This window comes from Pseudonaja textilis, chromosome 1 (assembly GCF_049901715.1).
Source record: "Pseudonaja textilis isolate UNSWEBS1 chromosome 1, rPseTex1.2, whole genome shotgun sequence".
In the NCBI taxonomy this organism is placed as follows: domain Eukaryota; kingdom Metazoa; phylum Chordata; class Lepidosauria; order Squamata; family Elapidae; genus Pseudonaja; species Pseudonaja textilis.
This window is the reverse complement of record NC_141990.1, coordinates 110,156,810-110,179,979: the sequence shown is the minus strand read 5'-3', so window position 1 is coordinate 110,179,979 and position 23,170 is coordinate 110,156,810. Positions and strand designations below refer to the sequence as shown.

Sequence of the window (23,170 nt, the reverse complement as noted above, 5' to 3'; positions counted from 1 at the left end):
AAATATTGTATCTGTCATTTCAGAAATTAAAGCAAAAACTACTTCAAATGTAAGTAGGTTAGGTATGGGTGGTTTACAAAACCATCATTATTGTCATCATCACATTCAATAAGCACAATACATTTTATTAGCAGCAATTTAAGATCTTGGTAGCCCTCTATTTTTATTGGCAAAAACAGAATGAATGCTAAAGCTTTTTGGTGAATTTTTTGTGTGTGTATTTACATTTGGGCTACAGATCACTAGGTGGCAATATAATTCCATCTATTTACACACCAAAAACATTTCAAAACTGAGTGAAATCTTAAGAGTCAGACATCAACTGCTGTAGTATCCAGAGGTGGGTTTCAAAAATTTCAGCAACTGGTTCTCTGCCCAGTTGCTGGGTGGGCGTGGCCATGATGGGCATGGCCTAGTCGGCCTCCTGCACCATGCCTGGAGGGGTGCTTTTTTGCCTTTCTCAGGTTTTGGAGGCTTTCCTCGAGCCTCTGGGAGGGCAAAAATGGCTTTCCCTGGGCTCCGGAGGCCCTCCGAAAGCCGGAAACGGGCCTTTTTCCAGCCTTCTGGAGCCTCCGGGAGGCCCATTTTTCGCCCTCTCTGAGCCTCCACGCGGGCCCTGTATTTACCTCACATCCAAAGCAGGCTGCGTGGAGACTCCTGGGAGGGGAGGGGCAGGGTGGGCGGGGCCAAGTAGGGATGGGATTTGGCAGTTCGCTGAAGCAGCCATAACATTAGCTACGGGTTCGCCCGAACCCAGGTGAACCCCTAGGTACCCATCCCTGCTAGTATCTTATTATTTAATTTTTATAATATATTGTATTGTACAAGAAGGCAGTTATCTAAATTGACAGTGCATCCTCCTGGGCTGTTGTCATTGGGCAACTACGAAATATGATAACTAAAATTATTGTGTTCTGTCAAAAGAATAATTTTAACTTTAAAATGCATTAACCTGGAGATTATTATAATATATTTTCTTATGAATAAGCAGTTATGAATATGAAAACATGCAACTGTGATTTGCTTTTTTCCTATATTTATTGTAGGCGTTTGGCAATATTCATGCTCTTCTTGTGCTCTCTTGTGTATTCTTGTAACATGTAGTTCAATATGAACTTGGTTGCACATATACTTTATTAACAGTGGTGGGATTCAATTTTTTTTACTACCGGTTCTGTGGGCGTGGCTTGGTGGTATTTGTCATTTTTCCAAACTACTCAAAATTTCGGCTACCGGTTCTCCAGAACTGGTCAGAACCTGCTGAATACCACCTCTGTATATTAAACACTTTCTGTGCCTTATTAAAGTCATCAGGCTTTACTTTTGAGTAGATGAGTATAAGGTAATATTATATTCTTTTTCTATTGGTATTTTAACGCAAATATTTATTATCTTTCTATATACCAGAGCTCTGGTGACGCAGTGGTTAGAATGCAGTACTGCTCTTAGCCATTGTCAGGTCTTGTTCTGCTTTCCCTGGAATTTTTTTAGTGTACTGGCCATGTAGTGCTTTGTCTTCCCCTGCGTCCATTCTGTTCTTCATTTGGTCTTTCTTGTAGGCCAGTTTGTTCTCGCCAGTAGTCGGTAAGCTTTCCTAATATACTAGCTAGAATGCATCTTCTTCACTTCTTTCAGATATTCTTCCAATGCCCTTTCTTCTTCTTCAACCATCTGATGTACCTGCTACATTCCATGCTGACCCATTTTCCTTGGTAGGTAGAGTCTGTCAACATCATTGTATGGAGGAAGGGCATGATTCATTGTCATCATTTTTCTGGTCTTCCTGTCCAAAACCTTTAGTTCTTCTTGAGTCCAGTCCACTATTCCTCTGTGTATCTAATGACTGGAATTGCCCAGGTGTTGATTACCTTAATGGTATTTCCTCCACTGAGTTTGGATTTTAAGATCTTCTTCATTTTCTTGATGTATTCATTTGTAACCTTTTTCTTCACCTCATTGTGCTTGATGTTGTCAGCTTGAGAGGTAGCCAGATATTGTCTTCATGCAGACTCTTGATATCATTTCAATAGGGTATCCTTATTCTGTCAGTTTTCACTATTTTCCCTGTTGTATGGCAAGCATGGCACATTTGTCCTGTCCAAACTCCATTGCAATATCTTGGCTGTTTATACGGACAATGTTGAGCAGCGATTCTATTTCAAATAGTGTTTTACCATATACTTTCAAATCATCCATGTAAAGCAAGTGGAGTAGCCTGGCAGATGTTTTTGGTGTTTGATAGTCATTGCCTGAGTTATTCAGTATTGCTGACAGACGAACCAGTGCAAAGACAAATCTTTTGTTGTGATAGTGAGTTTCCTTGGGAGATTCCTCTCTTGTTTTTAAACCTCTCCAATTCTTTCACCATTGACCAGCAACCTTGTCTTCCATTGTGCCATCAATCTTTGCCCAAAGCTAACTGACTAATGTTATTTCTAGGCACTTGATTCTGATTAGATTGAAATTAGAGATTCTGCCTCTAATTTGCAATTCAAGCTTCATATTTGTTGATCTTCTTGGCTACAGCTATTATTTGCTATTTTATTATTTCCAGCACTTCCTTGATCTTCCATGTTTCTAAGTGGTATTATTTGACTGTACAAAGTGTTTTTCCAGCAGTTCTCTAGCAGATTCAAATATGCTTTTTGCTATTGGTTCATTTAGGTCCATAATGCTCATCTCTTCCAAACCTTGCAATAGAGCAAAACAATTTTATAAATTAATCTCAAAATTGCTGTTCTTCTGTAACAGCTTATCACTCTTTATTTTTGTTTTTCATGACATCTTTATAATTTGCATACACTCTCTTTGACAGTTTAGCTTCACTTTAGCTTGTACCATTCTATGGTCACTTCCAACGTTAAAGCAACTGATGGAGGTACAATTGGAGAATATGGTTTTATCACTTGCCATGATGTAGTGAATTTTGCTTGTGTACCAGATGAATTCTTCCATGTTTATTTTCTGCTAGCCTTTTTCTTTTAAAATGAGTTCATGATATAAAACTGTCCTTCAGCAAAATCTACTGGTCTACTGCCTCTGTTATCTCGTTCATCACTTCCATACAGGTAGCTTTTTTCCAGTTATTGTTCTTCCTATTTTTGCATTAAAATCACCATTAATAAGCATTTTGTATGAGCATTTTTCTTTATCTTGAAGTTGGGCCACCTTACTGTAAAGCTCTTTGACCTCATCATCAATATAGCTTATTGTTGATGTATATGCTTAGATTATTTGAAATGTGTATTTTTTTTCATTGAATGATGCATTGGGCTACTCTTTCTGATAAACTTTCAAATTTTACTAGAGTCTTGCAGCTTTTGGTGGATGAGAAAACCAACTCCATTGCATGATCCATCCTCAGTACACCTAATGTAGAGAAGATGCCGAGTCCTATCAAGCTCAATTAAATGTTTGCCTTTTCATTGTGTTTCACATAATCCAATGACACCCAATGCACATTGTTGAGTTCAATCAGCAGTTTTTCTACCTGAGTGTCCATTTTCATTGTTCAAATGTTGAATGTTCCTATATTCAATATCCCAAGGCAGCCTGATTTAACCCGGTGATTCTTAGCAGCCTCTGCCTTTGGGCAGGTCTTCCTGCTGCCATGGGTAGTTGTCCCAGGACCACTGGGGAATAAGGGCCATTTTTGAAGTTATATTGACATGTTTAAGGAATAGACTATAATCTGCCATGCTAATCCAAGGCAGGTTAGCAGAATGCAATTGATATTAGTCTGGGGTGTCTATCATAGCCTTTTCCCCTTTGGTGACCCTTCTGGACATATACATGTCCAATGACATAGCCCACGATTTCATTTACCCACACAAGCCCCTTCGCCTTGTCAAAGCCCCAATCATAGAAGGAGCTTCAGGAGAGTATTTGATGGTAAAGGAGAATATTCATAATACAAGTAGTAATTGTGTTACGATTTCAATTGGGACCAAATTGGGACTGATTACCATATGTGAAGAAGTGTAAAGTATGATGTCACATGATTGCATGTCTTAGCCACAGCAATCCAGCCAGTTCCTGGTTGTCCCTGATTGGGTTAAGCAGGAAGCAGAGGGGGTCTATCATGCCCCCCCCCTTGGAGTCTGAATCCGAGAAGGAAGACGAACAGCTGACAGGGAGCAGGATCTGTGGATGAAACTGGGGATGGGCAAAGTCAGGCTAGGCAGAGCAGAGGAGAGGTAGAACAAGGGAAATGGGGTTCAGAGGAAGACCAAGGCCCACCCCCTCTTCATCCTAGGGCATGCAGGGAAGAACAGAGAAGGGAGCAATGTGGGTTGCATGGCTTACAAGGGAGGAAAGGACCCTGATTCCCTTTACAAGGCACACCTGGGGAGGGAGTTTAAATGAAAACCAGTTGGGAGGGGCGTTTGTCGGGAACAAATGTTGAATTTATCTAATGTTGTCGGCTGTTATCTGAGTTCCTGGCATCCTCCCAACTGGTTTGATTTACTGCCATGTTACTTTACTTCTGGAACTCCTTATCTTGCCCTGCCGGATTTATTACTTATTTTGCCTTGTTGGATTTATAATTTAAAGTATTTTGTTTACAATGTTTGGATTGGAATATCTTCAGCCAAAGGCTGTTGCAGGTTCGTGGGAGAGTTTTTTCTCCAGACTGGAAGGTAACCGGGATGTTGTGGGCAAAGCTGGAGCTAATAAAGGGACCCATACTTATACTCTAGCTGAGTTGCCTTTGTGCCACACCCCAAGTCATCACAGAGTTCCCCAAAAAGACTGCAGGTATCTTTGAACTTTTGAAATATTCACTAAAATAGATTAAAAGCAAGTAGGTTAGAACAGAATTACATTAGTTCGATCCTCTATTTGAAGACTGTATTTGAAGAGAAACAATATATTCATTTTTTAAAAATAAGTTTTTCAGTAAAAAAAACCCTTAACATTAAATTATTTATCAAATAACATTTTTGTCCAATCAAAACTAGCCAAATTGCAATACAAAATAATTCAAGCTAATGAATAACTTTTTGACAGAAATTATCAGGCAGATTATTAGCAAAAATTTTCCATCACATTTGCTTTTGGAATAATTCAGCCAAGCATATAAAGACAAGTCATCTAAATTTTATTTCTAATGCCATGAGAGAGCACATTCTGTCTAAAATCTCTTATTTCGTGGTTGAATAATATAGTCCAATTATGGGATATCCTTGACTCTTCTGCATCCCTGGTATAGAATTCTGCAGAATTTGAAAATCTCAGCAAAACACCACAAAAAATTCAGAGAGAAATGTTTTTCTATATGAATTTCCTACAAATCAATGACCTCTTAGTATAATAATTTCCCTTTTTATATGTGAAAATATATTTCTTATTTGTCCAGTAAACATGGCATCTCATCTTTAAACATTTAAACATTTGGTTAAACATTTTTGAATAAGTATACCTGGGAACTCCTGGAAATAATCTTAGAATTTGTTCAAAAATTTCATCTTCTCACTCTGTCACATTTTAATGATGGATGATTTCTTTGTGGTAGCAACAGTGCAGATATGTAACAAAATGTAAGTTAACCATGAAATACCCAAACATTAAATCTTAATTTAGCATCATTTCCAGAAGTACTTCCATTGAAAAAAGTAGATCTCACCTTGGACTTTAAATATGGATTTCAGCTGTGTTCTTCAATTTATTTGATTTTTTAAAGCTTTCTGAAAGTAGGATCCCATTCACTTACAATATAGCTGTCAGTCGAATGGATTATCTCCCAGTCCTCCAAACAGCAGGGAAAATGTGGATGTGCAAATTTGATCGTACAGACAATAATCCAAACCTATCATAATATTTACTGCACTTCCACTTCTATCTGTGGGTGGGATTCCTCAATAAACATTGTGTGTTGCAAAATTGATTTTCACCATTGAATTTTGTATGATCACTTTTCTGTTAAATAAAAAATGCATAATGTTTTAAAAATTGTATTATTTACCTTTTCAACACATTTATATTTGAAAAACTATGAAATATATGTTGAGAAAAACTCTTATATCTCAAAACTGGGATCTGGAAGGAATATTAAAATTTTATTTGAATTCTTAATGTATATAAATTTCTGGAAATGTTGCTGCTTGGAAATAATCATAGGAGAGGGTCAACAAACCCACTTGGATATACATTATTAGTGAAAAGGGTTCATTTTTACCTCCTCTGCCTCTGCAGTAGCAGCAGACTATTTTCTGTAAAATTAAATTAGGCTACTATGATAGGAGCTGAAACTGAATTTGCTTGGGGTTTTATTTATTTGTCATTTACTGGGGAAGTGTCTGTGTTGAAACTGATGTGAGAGAAAAAAATAGCAGATTTCTATAGCTACAAATTTGGCAGATTGTATCCATATTTTTTTTAATAGCCTGAAGACTCTCACTAATTACTGTTAAGCAACAATCCTCATGACATCATCTGAATGTTGCCTCTAGTCAGCTGCAGAGACACCTGAAGTTGCCTTTAGTTGTTCTGCCATTAGTGATGTTATAACAGCCCACTTCTTCCAATATAAACCTTGCTGTATGAACAATTGACAGAGCCTCCAAGATCATGTTGATGGTCAGAGGCTCGGATCCTCCCATCTCTAGTTTAGTGTGACTCTGAGCCTCTTGACTACTAATTGCATGGATTTTATTCAGCTGTTTGTAAATTAAGAATTCATATAGAGTCAGAGGTACAAAACTACTATTAAATCAGCTAGTCTGCGTCCGTTTGGTCTGATATGATTCTGGGCTGATTATCACAGACGATATTGGTACATGTACTGTTCTGGTGTCACTGTTGTGTGTAGTGATGTTAAACTGAGAGGTGGAGGGCTGGGTTTGAGCACACAACATAGGATTCAATCTCAGTCTGTTCATTTTGAGCCTAACAGCCACCAAATACAAGGTCACCCTATCCCTGGAACATTCCAGGGATATGCAATTGGTGATCATCAGTGTATCAGTAATACTGGATCCCACTGATGGATGGCTTCCCTTTAGCAATTTCATGTACTCAAGTGAGCAGCCACTGGATGTCTCCTCCCTTATTTTTATCAACTGGACTATCCACTAAGGAAGTAGCAGAATCACTACTTGCTCTCAACTTCCAACCCTTGTAAATGGTCCAGAATATTTTGCTTAATAATACTGAAGGCCCCTAGAAATGTAAAAAAAACCTAGAACTTCCCCAAGTAGGTCCTGAGGCTGTCATCCACTAGGGGCAACTAATGCAGTTTCTGCCTAAGTTTTGAGTCTCACCACTTTTTCAACAACTTCCATATAAAAATTACTAAAGAAGATAGAGAACGTGTCTAGCCTACACATGATACAACTGATATAATGTGCTCATAAGTACATAAGCACATAAGAGACTATCTCAATTACTTCTTGACTCCATGCAGGCACTAGATGTGCTGTGCTGCATGACTGTGGCCATGGGATCAACCCCATGGTTTAACATGCTAATATTTGTTTCTGCCATTTTCCTTCCCAATTCAAAGGCCCTTTTTCAATCCATACAGTTTTCCAGCCCCATGAGTATGTACTTTTCTGTGCGCCCCAAGCAAGGCCACAGAGTCATGTTTCCCAGCTTTTCTGGCTGTCTTGTGGATGCATTTAAATTAAAGATATTAACACAATTCAGGGCCTGGAAGAAGATGTACCAATATTTTTAAAATATTCAGGTTCAAAAGTTATTCTAAAAACTGTTCTAAAACTATTTTTGCTTGTTCCTAGATTCCTTTAATTTCTTATTACTATTATTTATATCATGCTACCTATCATGTTACCTCTTTGAATCCTACATCCTAGAATCAGACATGCAAGTTGACAAGTAAATAAATAAGAGGCTCTCTTACCTCAAAGAGGGCTTTCACTGCATAGTATAGGAATGTCTCTGTGAATTCAATGTCTTAAACCTAAACAACTAAACTAAGACTAGGCTAAACCTAATTAAAGTAAACAAAGAAATATAATAAATATAAATAAACAAATAAATAATGTAAAGTAAATCAAACCTAAGCTATATAAATGCAGTTAAATAAAAAGAAAACCAATTCTAAGAAACCAATCATGAATAAGGAGCAGTACACTCTGTACACACACAGAAATAAAAACTCAGAATAGTTTCCATTCAGCCCACTAAAAAGTTTTATTTACTTCTTTGTGAGTCCATGCACCTGTCAGCACTATTATGAGGCATGACTCACAAAGGAAAAGGAAAGTAACTGCATGGCTGAATGAATGTTACTCAGAATTTTATTTTTCAGTATTGATAGAAATGTAAATACAGATTTCTGTGGATGTGTTTGGTGGAATCAGAGGATGAACTAACAAGAAAAATGTCAAAGAAACATTAGTGCCACTGAAGAAAGCAGGGAGATGTCTGTAGAAATATGTACAACTGAGTGTGAAAAAGCAGTGGAGTGGTAAATGAATAGAACTGGAGAGATTTCTGGTAAATTGGTAAATTGCAGTATGGCTCTTGATCCACCAAACTTCAAGACAAACACAGTATTTTAACTTAACTATTCAGCATGGGAAGAAGCTTGTCAATTTTCAGGTAAAATAGAATAAATATGAGTGCACATAAACTATGGCAAAAAAAAGGTATCTCAATGCAATCCAACAACATTCATTCCATTAATTTGATCAGTTGTAAAAAGACCATTCACATAATGGCGAATCAAATTATGATTACTCAGTGTAACAACCAGAGTGGAATGATGCCAATGTGAAAAAAACAAAAAACCCAGGCATAACAACATTTGAATTTCCTCCAATTAAAAGAAAACATTTCAGAGGTGTTAGTTTCTATGGCTAAACAAAATTTGCCTTCCTGGTTCTTTTTCATCTATTGTGTGTCATGACGATTACAGTTCAATTTGAAAGCGTTCTCCCTTAAAGCTGTATGTTTCCTAAATTTACCAAAGCAAATAAATCCCTATATAGAAGTTCCATAGTGTATTGACTGGAGACAAAAACTAGGTTGTTTTGATCCATGATCTTCCTGTTCCTGAAAAAAAAAGAAAATTGTGGCTGGAAGAAAGGTAGTTTCGAGGCAGTGTTCTAAAGTCTTATCACATATTTTCTGTAAAGCCAAGAGAAAATGCCTCCTTCTTTTGCTGACACATGTTGTAACCAACTCCCAGTACTACGTAAATGCCAGTAATCATCCACATGCAATGCAGTGTCACTTCTCATTTATGTTAACTCAAAGAGGAAACTCCAGGCTGTTAATGTACAATTGCTCCAAATACTTCCTGCTTCCTTGTTCAGCAAAAAGTTCAAAGTTTAAAAAACTTGTAAAACTTTGTCAGAAGATCATCAAAAACAGAATAGGAAAGAGGGAGGGAAGGAGGGAGGGAGGGAAGGAAGGAAGGGAAGGTCTGTGTATGTGTGTTTGTACATATACATGTGCATTGATCAATATTGGACTAGGACCACAGCCATGGAAACATATTGGATGACTCTAGCCAGTTACTATTTTTCAGCCTGACTTGAGGTAGCAATTCTTCATAAGCTACCTTGAGTACTAGGGGGAAATCAGGATATAAATCTTAAGCTAAATTATATATGATATATGATAATTTATGATCTACCCTCCTAAAGTGGTTTTCACAGTGTCATCCAAGAACTGATTCACAAAGACCATAATAAAAAGCAGACTTTCAGAAATTTCAAGAGGGTATGAGAAATGTCATTTGTGTGTTCATTCTACTCACCTTTGTCCTTAATAAAGATTCTGAATATTTTACTGTGAAATGATCTTATCAGAAAATGAGTCAAAAGAAACCTGTACAGATCCAGAACTGATGCTTCTCAGTCCAATTCTTAATTCTCAGTTCTGTTACACACTGGACAGAATCTATTCAGTGGTACCACTTTGTGGTCTCCGATAGAAAATGTGTACTATTTTTTTCACCACTAAGTGCTTTACGCAGATCTAATCTACGTCAGCACCCATCAATATTTCATGTAGATTTGTCCAGAAAAATCTATCTTTAAATCCAAAGAACATTTAGTTCCCTCCCACAAAATAAAGCATTCATGTGATTCATCAATATTAATCAATATATTTTCATCATAAATCTGCATTACCTCCCTTTTGTTGTGTGAATATAGGAAGTTAGAATTTGAATTAACAACAGAAAAAGGTGTAGGCATAACGTTGCCATTATTGTTCTTTTATTTGTCCACCATGAATAGAAGGAACATTAGCCCCACCGTGTGTGTGTGTGTGTGTGTGTGTGTGTGTGTGTGTGTGTGTGTGTGTGTGTGTGTGTTGCTCTCCTGGGAAATCATGTGTATTTCACACTCATTACATCATCTCTCTCTGCACATCACATGAGACTGAGTCATCCACGTTCCTGCTTACAATTTTCAAGAGCAAGTCCAAGCAGCAGCTGTTTAATGTTCTGTCTTATAACAGCCTTTAATTTATAGCAGACAAACCCTTGATCAGTTATTTTTTTCCAGCTGCTTTTCCTATATAATTGAGGTTTGCTACATGTTTTTGCTTGTCAAATAACTAAAGAGCCTCAAAATGCCAACAAAGCCTACCATCTCATTCTCTGATAAAAACACAATTCTAGATTTTTGAGGCAGTTCTTTTTCCCGGCAGCATGACAGCCATACCAAACATTTGAGTTTATATTGCCTCGGTCCCAGCTTCAGATAAAAGCTTGGTGCTACAAAAATTAGCAGTAGGCTACACTGAGAGACACATGCATACAATTATTTATTTAGTGCATGGCACGCAGATGCACAATTCTAACAGCAATGAGCTAGAAATAGACACTGCATAAATGAGAAAATAATTCAATTTTTAAAAATAAGGACAAAATAAAAGTCTCCAAAATATGTACCCTCGCATGATCCTCCAATCTCTTTACCAAATAAAGATGGTTTAGTTATCGGTATTATTGTAAAGAAAGATCCAGAGGAGGGCTTAGCTTTTTTCATGGGCAAATCTTAGATTCTAGGGGAAATACCTGAATAATAATTTATTATGCTATTATTCTTTTGTGAATTTCAGGATAACATTTTCAATCTCACAGTTGTTACATTATGCACAGTAAACTGGACAACAGCAACTAGCTCTAAAAATCCCCCAGTGAACTTTATGGCTGAAATGGGCCATTCTATCAATGTTTCTGGTTCAATTGCAATGTTCCGTACTGCATAAAATGCAGAGAAAGTCTGTTGCCATTTGGTCTACCACAAACTTGCCCCTGGGAAGATAAATATTCAAAACCACTAAAATGCTTATGTCAGCTTTTTATATATATAAATTGCTTTTCTGGCCTGGAAAAGAATAATTGCAGAGCTGTTGAGCATAGGAACAGTGGTGTCTTGAAAATAGGTCACAGCATCGCCAATGGAAAAGGAGAAAGGTCAGCAGTACAAATGATTATAGTAGAGACAAAGAACTGTATTTGGCAACGAGTCAAAGAAGGATTGCATGTAGAATAAGGCAAGATGGGAAAAAAGAAAAAATATTACAAGGGTGGTTCTATTATATGCTCTCAACAACATAAAAGTTATAGACATCTAAGGACATGATTGTTTAACTATGAGCTTATTCCTGATTTCATCCTTTCCAAGGCAAAACCCAAAACCTTCACTGGATGATCTGCCTTTCCATCCCCCCCACCCCCGCGCACCACTACAATATAAGAACATAAAGAACAGCATTATTTTTACCCTTAAGGCAGAAGTAACTGCGTGAGCTGCATTCTTTCTACCATGAAACAGAGGTAAACAAGGATTTTGCCATAAACACAAAAGAACATAAAAACTGAAGCTTAAATGCTTTGGACAAGGAAAGTAAGATGAGACTAGCTGTGTTGGTGAAACTATGTTTGTTCTGTGTCATTCTGGTAATTTTGTTAGAAAAAGAATGTTTCTGTCTACAATAAATTATACTAAAATTCGGTTTCCTAACCAACTATGTTCATACCTCTTGTTTATGTGTTGGGGCTTTTCAATTAATTAAATACAAAAACAAGAACTACAACAAATTATTAAATTACAAAAGAGAAATAGATGAAAAAATAATATACAAGACAGATATTTACAGATTATACATATACCAATAAATTCAAGCCATTAATCATTATAGTTACCCCTAGCTGATCTATATTAATCAATTCTGCAAAGCACTGAATTGTTGGAGCTGTATGTTTGTTTTTCTTAAATTGAACAGCAAGTCTTTTGACTATAAGCCCATTTTCTATCTCCAACTCCCCATGAACTAAATTTTAAAAGAAAATAAACATCTGAAAATATTAAATACAGAAAATACATGCAATTGCTTCTTACCTAAATAGAACAAATATATTAAAATAAAGCATCAATTTCATTGTATCTGCAACAATATAATGCTATGAGGACATTTTAAAAAATATTAATTCTTGCTGAAAGGATGTAACCTAAAATATTTACTGAACTTTTTAGTTTTTAACATCTTTTTATTAAATAAAAATGCAAGCAAAAAACCCCAAATACATACACTTTGGGATTTTTTACCTTTTATTTTTATTAACAAAATATTATGGAACAAAAAAGCTAACAGCAATTGTATGGTTTTTTAAAAAAATCATAATTTACTCAGTTGAAAATAAATATATGTTGATCCATCCTTCATCAACTTTAAATTTTCCAGATGTTTTCCAGATGTTTTCTCAGCATTCTAGCACACATGGCCCTTGATTGTGCTGAGGTTTGGATTTTAGTGAGCATTCATTCAGCGAGCCGGTATCACAAAAAGATGGTGAAGCTATAAACTAGTGTTGTGTATTTCACATGGATGGTTATGAGCAAAACACCTCTTTTTGAATTATCAGAGCAGCAGTGGTTTTGCAAAGCACAGATGGCTGCTTTGTAAGCTGTACCTGGCTGTCCTGAAAGCAAAGCAGTTGCACACATACAGGCCTGCGCGGATAGCCGGAAGCCATTTTCATCCCACGTCAGCTTTGCAACAGCGTAACCGCTTTAATTATTGTTAAAAAATGTTTCTGCATGTTGTGACACATGTTCACATGCTCTCCATTGCCAGAGTATAACTCAAAAACAGTACTCTCATTGAACCACAAACTAGCCAACCATAGTGTATTTTAGTCTGTTGTGCAAACCAAGGTCCTATGATTAGTTTATAGTACTTTACTAGGTATGTTGGGTGACTCCAGAAATTTGGTTTAAGAGGTTAGTATCTTTAGCAAACACAACCAACTACAAAGAATCAAAATACTTTCTAACTACAGGATTAGGATAATAACTAAGTTAGAGATATTAACGATATCTGAAAAACTGACCAGATTAAAAAAGCATGATTATGAAAGGTTTTATTCTAAACCCTATTAATAAAATATTCACCTTTTATCTATGTAATATGGCTTTAACTATAAAGTTCTAATAGAATAGGAAAACAGCTGTTTCCAAATTAGCAACTACTGTATGTACGGTATCTTGGTTATTAAAAAATTAGTTCCTTTTCACACTCACCCTATTGTATTTTTTAAAAAATCAATGGGGATATACATTAACATAGAAGATTTGCTGCATAAAAGCATTTCTTTAGTGTCATAGATTTCAACTAGAAAATTAATGACATTTTCAAACAGAAGTACTGAACTTTGACTAAATCTACTGTTGAAAGAAATATCCTCCTTGGTTCAGTTCAGTTCCTTCTTGGAAGATTTAATATCAGGATCACATGGCTTGGAGCTTCAGTGTGAAAAGGAAGAGATTATGGGGGGGCTGAGGTGCTGAGCGTGCCTGAGTTTTATACCCTCTGTTGGGATTTGAATTTGAGCTTGTATTGATTGGTTGTCAGGCCCCCATGGGGCCATGCAGGAGCAACGCTGTAGGCTGTCCTGAGTTCCAGGCTTGGTTGAGCCTTGCTGGATGACCATGGCCTTAAAAGGGCTTTTGGCAATTGCTACAGCCCTACCTGGAGATTCTGGCCCAGGCCTTAATGGCAAACCCATTAACAAAGGTGGGGGTGAGTTTCTGCTTCTGAGTTTCTACTTCTCTTTTTAGAGGAAATATTCTGCCTTTTTAACATTTCCTAGGATATTTCAATTTTCTAGGAGAGGGGTGGGTGCTAACTTCCTGCATTACTGACTACAGTGCAGTTATACATCTTATATTCAGATAGGAAAGGCTTTTTATTAATATTACTCTTTTTTTAATGGGAATACTATGGAACAGACTTTTTATTTCAACAATAAAACCCAAGAACACAGTTCATACTTTACCATTTTGTTAATGTGTTTAATGTGTTAAATTATCAACATAGATTATTTGTTCTGTTAATAGTTTTACAAGTCAATAATTAATGTTTCATAGATGACTGGTACCTGAGAGCAAATTCTAGATCAAAAGAGATTACTAGAGAGATGAAGCCACTTCTAACAGTCACAACATTGTCAAGGTAATTATAGGCAGAATCAAAAAATAGTAGACATTTACATTTCATCTTCCTATAGGAATCAAGGCACTGTATATCAGGCCTGTACAGAAATTAGAAAAGAATCTGTAATGCATTTTAGCATGATGAACAATGACTTGTAGGTTCTTAATAAATCTTTATTGCTTTTTAAAGTATTTTCCCATTTTAAAGTGACTAAATCAAGAAAATCTGGAGAATATTATCACTATATACATGACAAGATTTATGCTCAAATTCCAGGTCCATCTTTAATAATGACAATAAATTCCCAAACTAAATATATATTAAGAAGCACTTCCTCCTTAACTCTCCTACCTGGTCGTCCTTGTGATTCTACTGAAAGACTAAGCTGATCCCAAAAACCAACCAATGCTCACCAACATGTTGCATACAACATATTCAAACACTGACCAGTCATCAACCTGCTTAGTTTCAGCATATATGCAAATCATGTTTTATGGCACGTCTTGGGATTTGTACATAGTTGACTTTCTTAAACGTCATTCAGTCAGTTCATAAATGAGGGCAGATTGTAGCCCTGGAAATTCCCAAATCAGTTATTACTTTGCATCTTTTCAATATTATATCATTTCCCCCGCAGGAATTTTAGTGTAAGTAATGTGGCTTGGCTGATCTGTGAATACGGAAAATAGATGTTGCTTCACTTTTATTTCCAGTATTTTCAAACTTCAACCACTATAAGCCTATAAAACAAGATAAAAATTACCTGGAAATTTAGATAAATACTAAACATTAAGATAAATGCTAATATTGCTCAGATAAACAATTCTGTGTGAACAAAGTTTAGATATTAACATTGTCCTCTGTCAAATTTATCTCAATAAGTCTACAAAATGATGCAGTTAAGACTGTCATGTATGCCAGTTACAAATAAAAAACATGTTTTATTTAGTTTGCAGTTCAACGTACACATTTATTCAGGAATTGAATTCTATTGTGTGGCAATTCAAGACTATAATCTTGCATCTTTTATTTTCACGTATGCCTCACCAAACACATTAAGGACTTATTTCTGACTAAACATATATGGAGCAGACTACATAAAATTTATTATCAAGACTAAATGTTTCAGAGGATTTTACAGAACCCCTTATGTGCAAGGAAACTATGGGTTCTTCTTGACTGGCATTGTTGCAAGAGAGGGGAGCCGAAACTTGAGGAAGACCTGGTTGTTTATGAAAGGGACCAACCAATTTCATCCGGTTTCTAAGAGCTGGTTAACCGTTAGCTTTGCAGAGATCCTGAGATTTACCGAGCAGCAGGTTCTGAAGAAAACCCTATTAAGAGACAGGCAAGGTCCGAGAGGGCAGCAGGAAAAGCAGCCCAGTAGACTTATTTGCAGAGGCCTTCCAGTCTGTCCAGCGCACTCTTCATGTCCCGGATGGATCTGGCCAGGGCCGGTACCGGCTGCAGCTCCAGCTCCAGCTCCTCGCAGCGGGCCATGAGCGTGTACATGGAGCGGATGCTTGTGTCTACGGCGTCTCCCAGGCTCTCCACCCCATCTCGGTAGGTTTGGATGCAGCCCACGCTGAGGGTCGTCAGAGCCTGCAGGGCGCCCTGCACGTTTCGCAGCAGGTCCTCTACTTGCGTCGCCACCCGGACGGCCAGACTTGCCAAGTCCTGCAGCGCCTTGGGATCGATAGCCGGAATTTGGCAGGAGGCACCCATCCAAGAGCTCAGCCAGACCTGCTGCTGCTGCTGATCTAAGCCGGTGGCCACCAAGTGGGGAAGACTCTCCTCCTGGCGCACGGGACCATCGCGTTCCTCTAGCAACCCCGCAGTCTCCGGGCCTCGCGGCACCAACATTACTGCTGCCGCCTCTTCCTCTGCCATTGCCGGCCGCCGGCGTTCCTTCGGACTTCCCGCTCTTTACTCCTTCTCCTTGGGCAGGCGACCACTTCCCACTCTCCTCCTCCTTCCGGATTTGCGCTCACACAAATGAGAGGCGGGCTAAGCAGCTTGCCGTCCTTGTGATTGGACGCCGCCGCCCCACAGGGCCACTCCTAGGCTTGTTTACTCAGAACTCTACCGAATTCGGAAGGGCGGCCTGTCTCTAGACAAAAGGACGCACCCCGCCCACCACGACGAGCTGCTTACGGCCCGCAGAAAACTTTAAAGGACTCTTGGAAGAGTGATCACCTCCCCCGTCCCACCTCCTTGCAAGCTTTACGCCTGCCCGGATTGGTGTCGCGGATGCCGTAAACGAACGAGCTCTCTGCTGATTGGACAGGAGGCGGGAGCTCCCGCTGCCGCTTTGTTCTGATTGGCGGCCAACGGGAAGAGGGCGCGTCCTTCTTGGAGTAACAACAGTAGGGCGTTGAGGTTCCTCGCTTCACTCCCCCGCCATGTTCTCCTGAGAGAGGATCTGCTCGCTTCGACCAGCGAAGCTTCGGCTCCGGCCGAGGCTCAGCAGTCCCTTCCCTCCATCCCCGTTTTTTTGTTTTTTGTTTCCCTTCCCCTCGCTCCTCCCTGCCTTTGCGCTGCTGCGCATATATTCTAAGCCTTCACCATGGTGACTACCACAGCGCCTTCGCCCTTTCTAGCCCGGGTGTCAGACGGTACTGAGGACCATCGTCCGTTTCCTACGTCCCTTTTTCAACGACTCCTGCGGGCAGACTACAGCAGCGAAAGCCCCCAACCCGGCTGCTGTCCGGGACTAGGACCAAACGGTAGCGCAAGACCATCGCTGAAGAGAGTCAGGCGACGAAGAAGGAAGATCCGTTCTGCTCCCTCTGGCCTCTTACAGTGTCGCTGCTACCAGCAATTCCAGCAACACCGCGCCGGCTTGGGACGAAGGAACGCCGCGCAAGGGACGCGCAACCGCTGCGAAGTCTCCACCGCTTCGTCAGACTCTGGATTAGAAACGGGACGTTCCGGCGAGGAAGCTCCGGCGCCTTCGCCAAGAACGACCCCGGTCGTTACAAACAAGCCCTTCAGAAAAGAGGTGAGGCGAACCAACCACAGGGGCCGAAAAGCAGCTCTTTTCTCGAAACTCGAAGGAGGAGCCGCGCGGAATCCGCTCCAGGCTCGGCGGGCGGGGCCGAGTTTCCGTTACATCAAGCCAGCCGCCGCAGGGAGATTCCACGGGCGCGGATAGGTGGAAAGGGCGCGCCAATCGGCTTCGAGCCTGCGCCCAGCAACAGACGGAGTCGGCCCCTGGGCTCAGGCGAAGCGGCAGAGCGACGCGAAGGCCCTGCCCAATAGGAAACGGGGGAGGGCGGGCCGCCTCCGAGGCGGAGAAAAGGCTGATGATTCGGTTTCACTTCGCAGTGCCCGGGGGGGGAGGGGGCTTGTTTACCGAGAAAATGCCTCCCCCCCCTCCCCAAATCCGGAGGGGGGGAGTTACCTGTCAATTTGAATTGTTCGATTTGAGCATCTCTTAATCTTGTATATGATGTCGTATATGAGTATGCCGGTGAAGTGACTTTGATTTGGAAGACGTAGTTACAGAAGGGTCCTTGTGGCTTATGCTTCATCCTGGCAGGCAACTAGTCTCTGAATGTTTTTAGGTTGACCTTCCTCCTCCTCTCTCTCCCCCCCCCGGCCATCTTACAGGCCTTAGGGAGAGCTTACGGAAAATCCACTCTTTCCTGCTGAGGGCTCTTCATTTTCGTAGTTTTTCCCCTCCCGAGATCTTTATCGCGTTTGCAACCTAGTACAATCGGGTGGTTTATATAGGTAGGCCTCACAACGGAGCGCAAAATTTGTTGTTAAGCGAGACATTTGTTAAGTGAGTTTTGTCCAGTTTTATGGCTTTTCTGGCAACCCTTAAGTGAATCATTGCAGATGGGAGTTAGTAACGTGGTTATGTGAATCTGACTTCCCCAATGACTGTGCTTGTCAGGTGGCAAAAGGGGATCAGGTAACTCTGGGACATTGCAACTGGCATAAATCAGTTGCCAAGAGACTGAATTTTGATCATGTGACCATGGGGAACAGTCATTAAATGAGCTGTTATAAGTTGAGGACTACTACTACCTTAGTTTTAACTGAAACTGTTTCTCACTTAGGGACATGATTCATTTTAAAATGTGTTCTGAGAATTATACATTTTTGTAGAAAACAGTATTACAGCTATGAAATCTTCAGGTCCCTAGTCAGATCCTCAGAACTGTAATCTGTCATTTCAGTGGGAACCTCTGGCTAGCTAGAGAAGTTGCATTATTCTCTTAATCCAGAGTTTTAAAAGTTGAATATACAAAATAACAGCAATAGTCTGATTGATTATAAAGATTCTCATACATCATGTAGCATTGCATTCCTCAGCCATTTAGGCAGTAATCTCTAAATTTGGGGCTTAAAAGCAAATTCTTGAGATTAGTTGAAGCATACATCTGTATAGGATTAGTATTAAGATTTCTAGAATTCTACTTGTTTCCATTTTAATTTTTAATTATGATTTTTAGACAAGTGCTATCTCAAAAACTATTATCTCTAAAGTGAGACAGGTCCTGACATCTAGTTTACAAACTGAAGGCAAACCAGGAAATGAAGGAAAAGGATAAAACAATTTGACAACAATTGTGAAGTGCAAACAGGCAATTTATAGCTAGGTGAGACTAACTTTTATTTTTATATGGAACTTTAAGCTAACATGTAACAGAATAAAGGATTAACTAGAGTTTATTTAATATTAAGAGATTAGATATTATTGTCAGAGATATTTATGAGATTATCTTCTATCTTTGCAGTTGTTCAAAAACAGGATGGGAAAATCTGAGAAGATTCCGCTTCCTTATAATCAGCCTGTTCACAATATGCATCTATCTGACCAATCAAAGAGTAACAGACAGAGGAGTAAATGTAACATACCACTAAATAAATTTCCATCTACAAAAAAGTGTGAAAATACATTTTGGCAAGAATCATTATCATCTGAACTCATTAAAAGGCAGGAGAAAAAGCCTTTGAAAAACACAGAAAATTTTAAAGCAAAGAAATCTATTTTTGTGACAGAAGCTAACCAAAAAGAAAGTTACGCTGGGGCAAAATTTAGTGATCCTCCTTCACCCAGTGTCCTTCCAAAGCCTCCCAGTCACTGGGTTGGGAGCACTGTTGAATATTCTGACCAAAACAGGAAGATGATGGCAGTCCATTTAAAGACACTCTTAAAAGTTCAAGCATAGCTTCTGGATACTGACAAAGAACATGCCAGCAATCTAAATCCAGCCTTGTTACATTTTGATGTTCAAAGGACTGACTAGTCTTAAAAACAGAAACCTGTATTCTAATTTTTTATGGATATGTAAATAATGTATATCATGTAATGTGTATATTCATATTTTGAGGTACATTTTAGTTTTGTTATGAAAGGATGTATTTTACATTGCCCATGCGGTAGATGGCTTTTGTACATAATAATGGACATCTTTTTAAAATGTGTTTGACACATGGAAAGATCTGTCAACATTTGCACAATGTATTAAGATTTTTCAAAGGAAAAAAAATCTATTACTTTTCAAATGGAAATGTGAAAGCATTACTGTTGCACTACTGGAAAAAATTTACAATCCATGGCACACAATGTTTTATTGAAAAATAAGTTTTCAGAAAGATGTGAATTTGTTTGAAAACAATATATGGAGTTAAATTACACCATACAAGCTTCCATACAAAGTTTGGCATTTGACACCTGAAATGTAGCACTTATTATCTAACATAGGTAACAGTGCTATCCACCAGAAATAATTGGCTACTTTAAAAAAAAAACAAATAAAACAATTTGGCCTCCCCCTTACTTGGTGGTTATTTTTTATGTGTTTTCTGTCTGGCTGAATCTTGAAAAGCAGTATCAAATGCTAAGCATTTTTGTTGCATCAGCAATACAGGTTACATTTTCTAACTGCTATAATTACTAATTAGAAACTTAAATAATGTATTTTACAATATAATAATTTCTTTTTATGATTGGTTCACTGCATTATATTAAGAAGATTGCATATCGGACACATTGATGCAGTATTCCATAACCTTAACAGTGACAGTCCTAATGGCCTAGAGGCCTAATGGTCACACACACAAACATACAATGTAATAGCCAAGGCCCCAGACAAAGCATATATTTTCCTGCAACTGAGATAGGCAGGTCAGAGTTCTTCCATTTACTCAGGTAAATTTAATTTTGCTGAATTTAGATATGGAAGGCTGTACAGTACGCTTCTGTATAATTAATAGGAGACTCTTGATCACATATCTAAAGGAAGAAGATATCTTCTGTACACTACTGAAAATGCAAGCACATCTTCATGGTAAGCTTTTTTCAGCAGTATTCCCAACATTAATTGCAGGCTGTATATACAGTTACTAGTTCCTTATCAAACTCGTTCAGAAATAACATGTTTACCTGGAATGTGTCATTATGGGAACAATTTATATATTTTCCAGAAACAAAACTTCCAGAACAGATGAAAGGGAATGTCACAAAAACTGAAGTGTTCGGTTTCTGTAACAATGAGCTGCACACTATCATTTTGGGAGCAGTACAAGTTGTATACAGAAGTAACAAAAAAGACAATTATTTCCAAGTTATATTTCAGTATGGTTAATTTACAATAAAGACAAAGAACATTAACCCCAGCCCTGAAATACAGTTAGCACTGATTTTAATAAGAAAAACGTTATTAGAACTATTCCATACTTTGAGGAAAGATGCTTTGTGGTACACAGTTGTGTGGCAACTGGCAACAATTCCTTAGAACCTTTTATTTTTCCAAGACTGCTTCAGGCTGCTATAAAATCCCAGAAATAAATACTGTACATTTCATTTCAGGAAGTGCCAACAAGTGCTACTTGATATCTCCACACAAGCACCTTACCCTCTGGATCAAATAGCATTGCACACACCTAGTGCCATATCTAGGGCCCATGAATACTATATTTTGCTAAATATGTAACAAGAATCTTTGTTTAATAGAACTACAGGTTAGCCTATTTTGGTAGAAATCATCCTTCATGTTCAATATATTTTTAGGGGGAATAAAACAATGGTTTGGATAAATCCAGTTCTGGTCACACTTTCCAAAGCAATAAGCAACATTCTGTAGAAACTTCAAAAGGCTTGAAAAATGACAAATGGGATAGTATTTCAAAGCTGCATGTTTTCGCAAAGGCAGACAATGTACAGTACACGTAATCCTTGACTTAGTTCATTACAACGCACTAAAGGATCAAAGTACTGCTCATATACTGTAAGAGTCACTACAAGCTAAGGGAAGCAAATTGTATTCTTGCTGAATGTGACGTGTATCAGTCTTGACTATATTTTTCTTGTAACACAATGATTTTGGTCTTGGCATACAGTATAAACCATATATTGCTTATAGGTCTACCAAATTTCATACATGTTGCCTTCAGGATCTCTGGCTGATCAATAGACCTCAATCCTATGTACACATGTATGAATTGTTGTGATCTATAGTTTTGGCCTTTCTGCTGATGGCGTCGTACATGCAAAATGGCAGGCTTTTGCACATGTCCAAAAGATTCTTTCAAGGCAAGCATGTTCAATAAAGCTGGATTTGCTGTTCCTTTTAATTACTTGTTGCAAATCTAGATATATCAGCTGGATTGCAAGACTATGTAATTTGCTAATGACAGACCTTTGGAGCATCTTGCTCTTTTGGTGATATAGGGGGCTGCCTCACTCCAATATGGCTCACACTGCTGTGTCCTATCTGCACAGCTCCCTTGTGAACTCAGTGAAAGAATCTCTTAATTCCACAACTGGGTACTAGTACTGCCCACAATGTAAAAATATCTCAACCATACTGCTCACAAATTGAAAGAGCTGTGTGATGTAGACAAGCTAGTATGGAACCATATGATATGGGTAAGGTAACTATCTCTAACATCGGTTGATCTGTTCCCTTGGGCTGCCCCAGTATGATCTGCCATATCTGAGTGAAGGGAATATGTGTTGTACATTGTGCAGATGATGTCTTCAGGAAGATCGTTTCAATTTTGAGGCTCCATAAAAAAAGAGGGGGGGGGGGGAGACAGTCAACCAAGACCAACTCCAAAAGCCAAGAAGTCAATAATCAACCAAAAAGGCTCATTCTAGCTCAAGGCCTGGATGAACAACCAGGTCTTAAGCAGCTTATAAAAGGTACATGATTGTCCTGCCTGAAAAGTGAAATTTCTGCTTATGCCCTGTATGTGCAACAATTGCTCCCTCCTACTTTCTCTCAGAGTAAAACAAGTTTATTAAGCTTAGATGGCAATTCCTCACATTGGCAGAATAGGGTCATAAATGTTTCTCTGGAACGTGATTCCCTTTCAAATAATCATTTCCCCCTTTGATCCCTTCCTTCTTCAGTAATCCTGTCCAGATCCTATTCACAATCCCTTCAGGAGTTTTGAGTGAGCTACCCCCACCAAATGAAACTCTTCAACAGGTCCATCTTAATTTCCTGTTTTCTTCCCAGCTTCTTGAAATCTATGAGAATATATAGAAATCTGTTTCCCAGCAAGTTTATTGAAGTTCAAGAACATCTTGCTTGTTCTACAGCTTGTTTGCAGTTAAGCTCTAAGCTTAATTGCTACACACTTTCACAGATAGGCTGTATGTCTGTGTATGTTTCATAGACCAAAGTATGGATTTTGCTGAGTGAAAGAACAATGATACATCTGTTAATCTTAAAGTGACATTGGATTCACCATTACAGTAGTTATTTTCAAAGATTTAAGACTTAAA

At 38.6% G+C, this 23,170-nt stretch overlaps 1 protein-coding gene across 1 annotated transcript; it reads left to right on the top strand.

The window, feature by feature from the left end:
* The first annotated feature begins 16,810 nt into the window (after positions 1–16,810).
* Positions 16,811–20,215, top strand: PNRC1 (proline rich nuclear receptor coactivator 1). The gene is made up of 2 exons (XM_026726747.2): positions 16,811–17,422; positions 19,170–20,215. Exons 1-2 carry the CDS (start codon positions 16,988–16,990, stop codon positions 19,602–19,604), a joined length of 870 nt encoding a protein of 289 aa, XP_026582532.1. The 5' UTR covers positions 16,811–16,987; the 3' UTR covers positions 19,605–20,215.
* The last annotated feature ends 2,955 nt before the right edge of the window (positions 20,216–23,170 follow it).

Excerpts from the sequence above, each read along its gene's own strand:
- PNRC1 (XM_026726747.2), top strand. The coding sequence starts at position 16,988 with ATGGTGACTACCACAGCGCCTTCGCCCTTTCTAGCCCGGGTGTCAGAC. Across the intron at positions 17,423-19,169 it reads ACAAGCCCTTCAGAAAAGAG|TTGTTCAAAAACAGGATGGG; the intron begins GTGAGGCGAACC and ends CTATCTTTGCAG.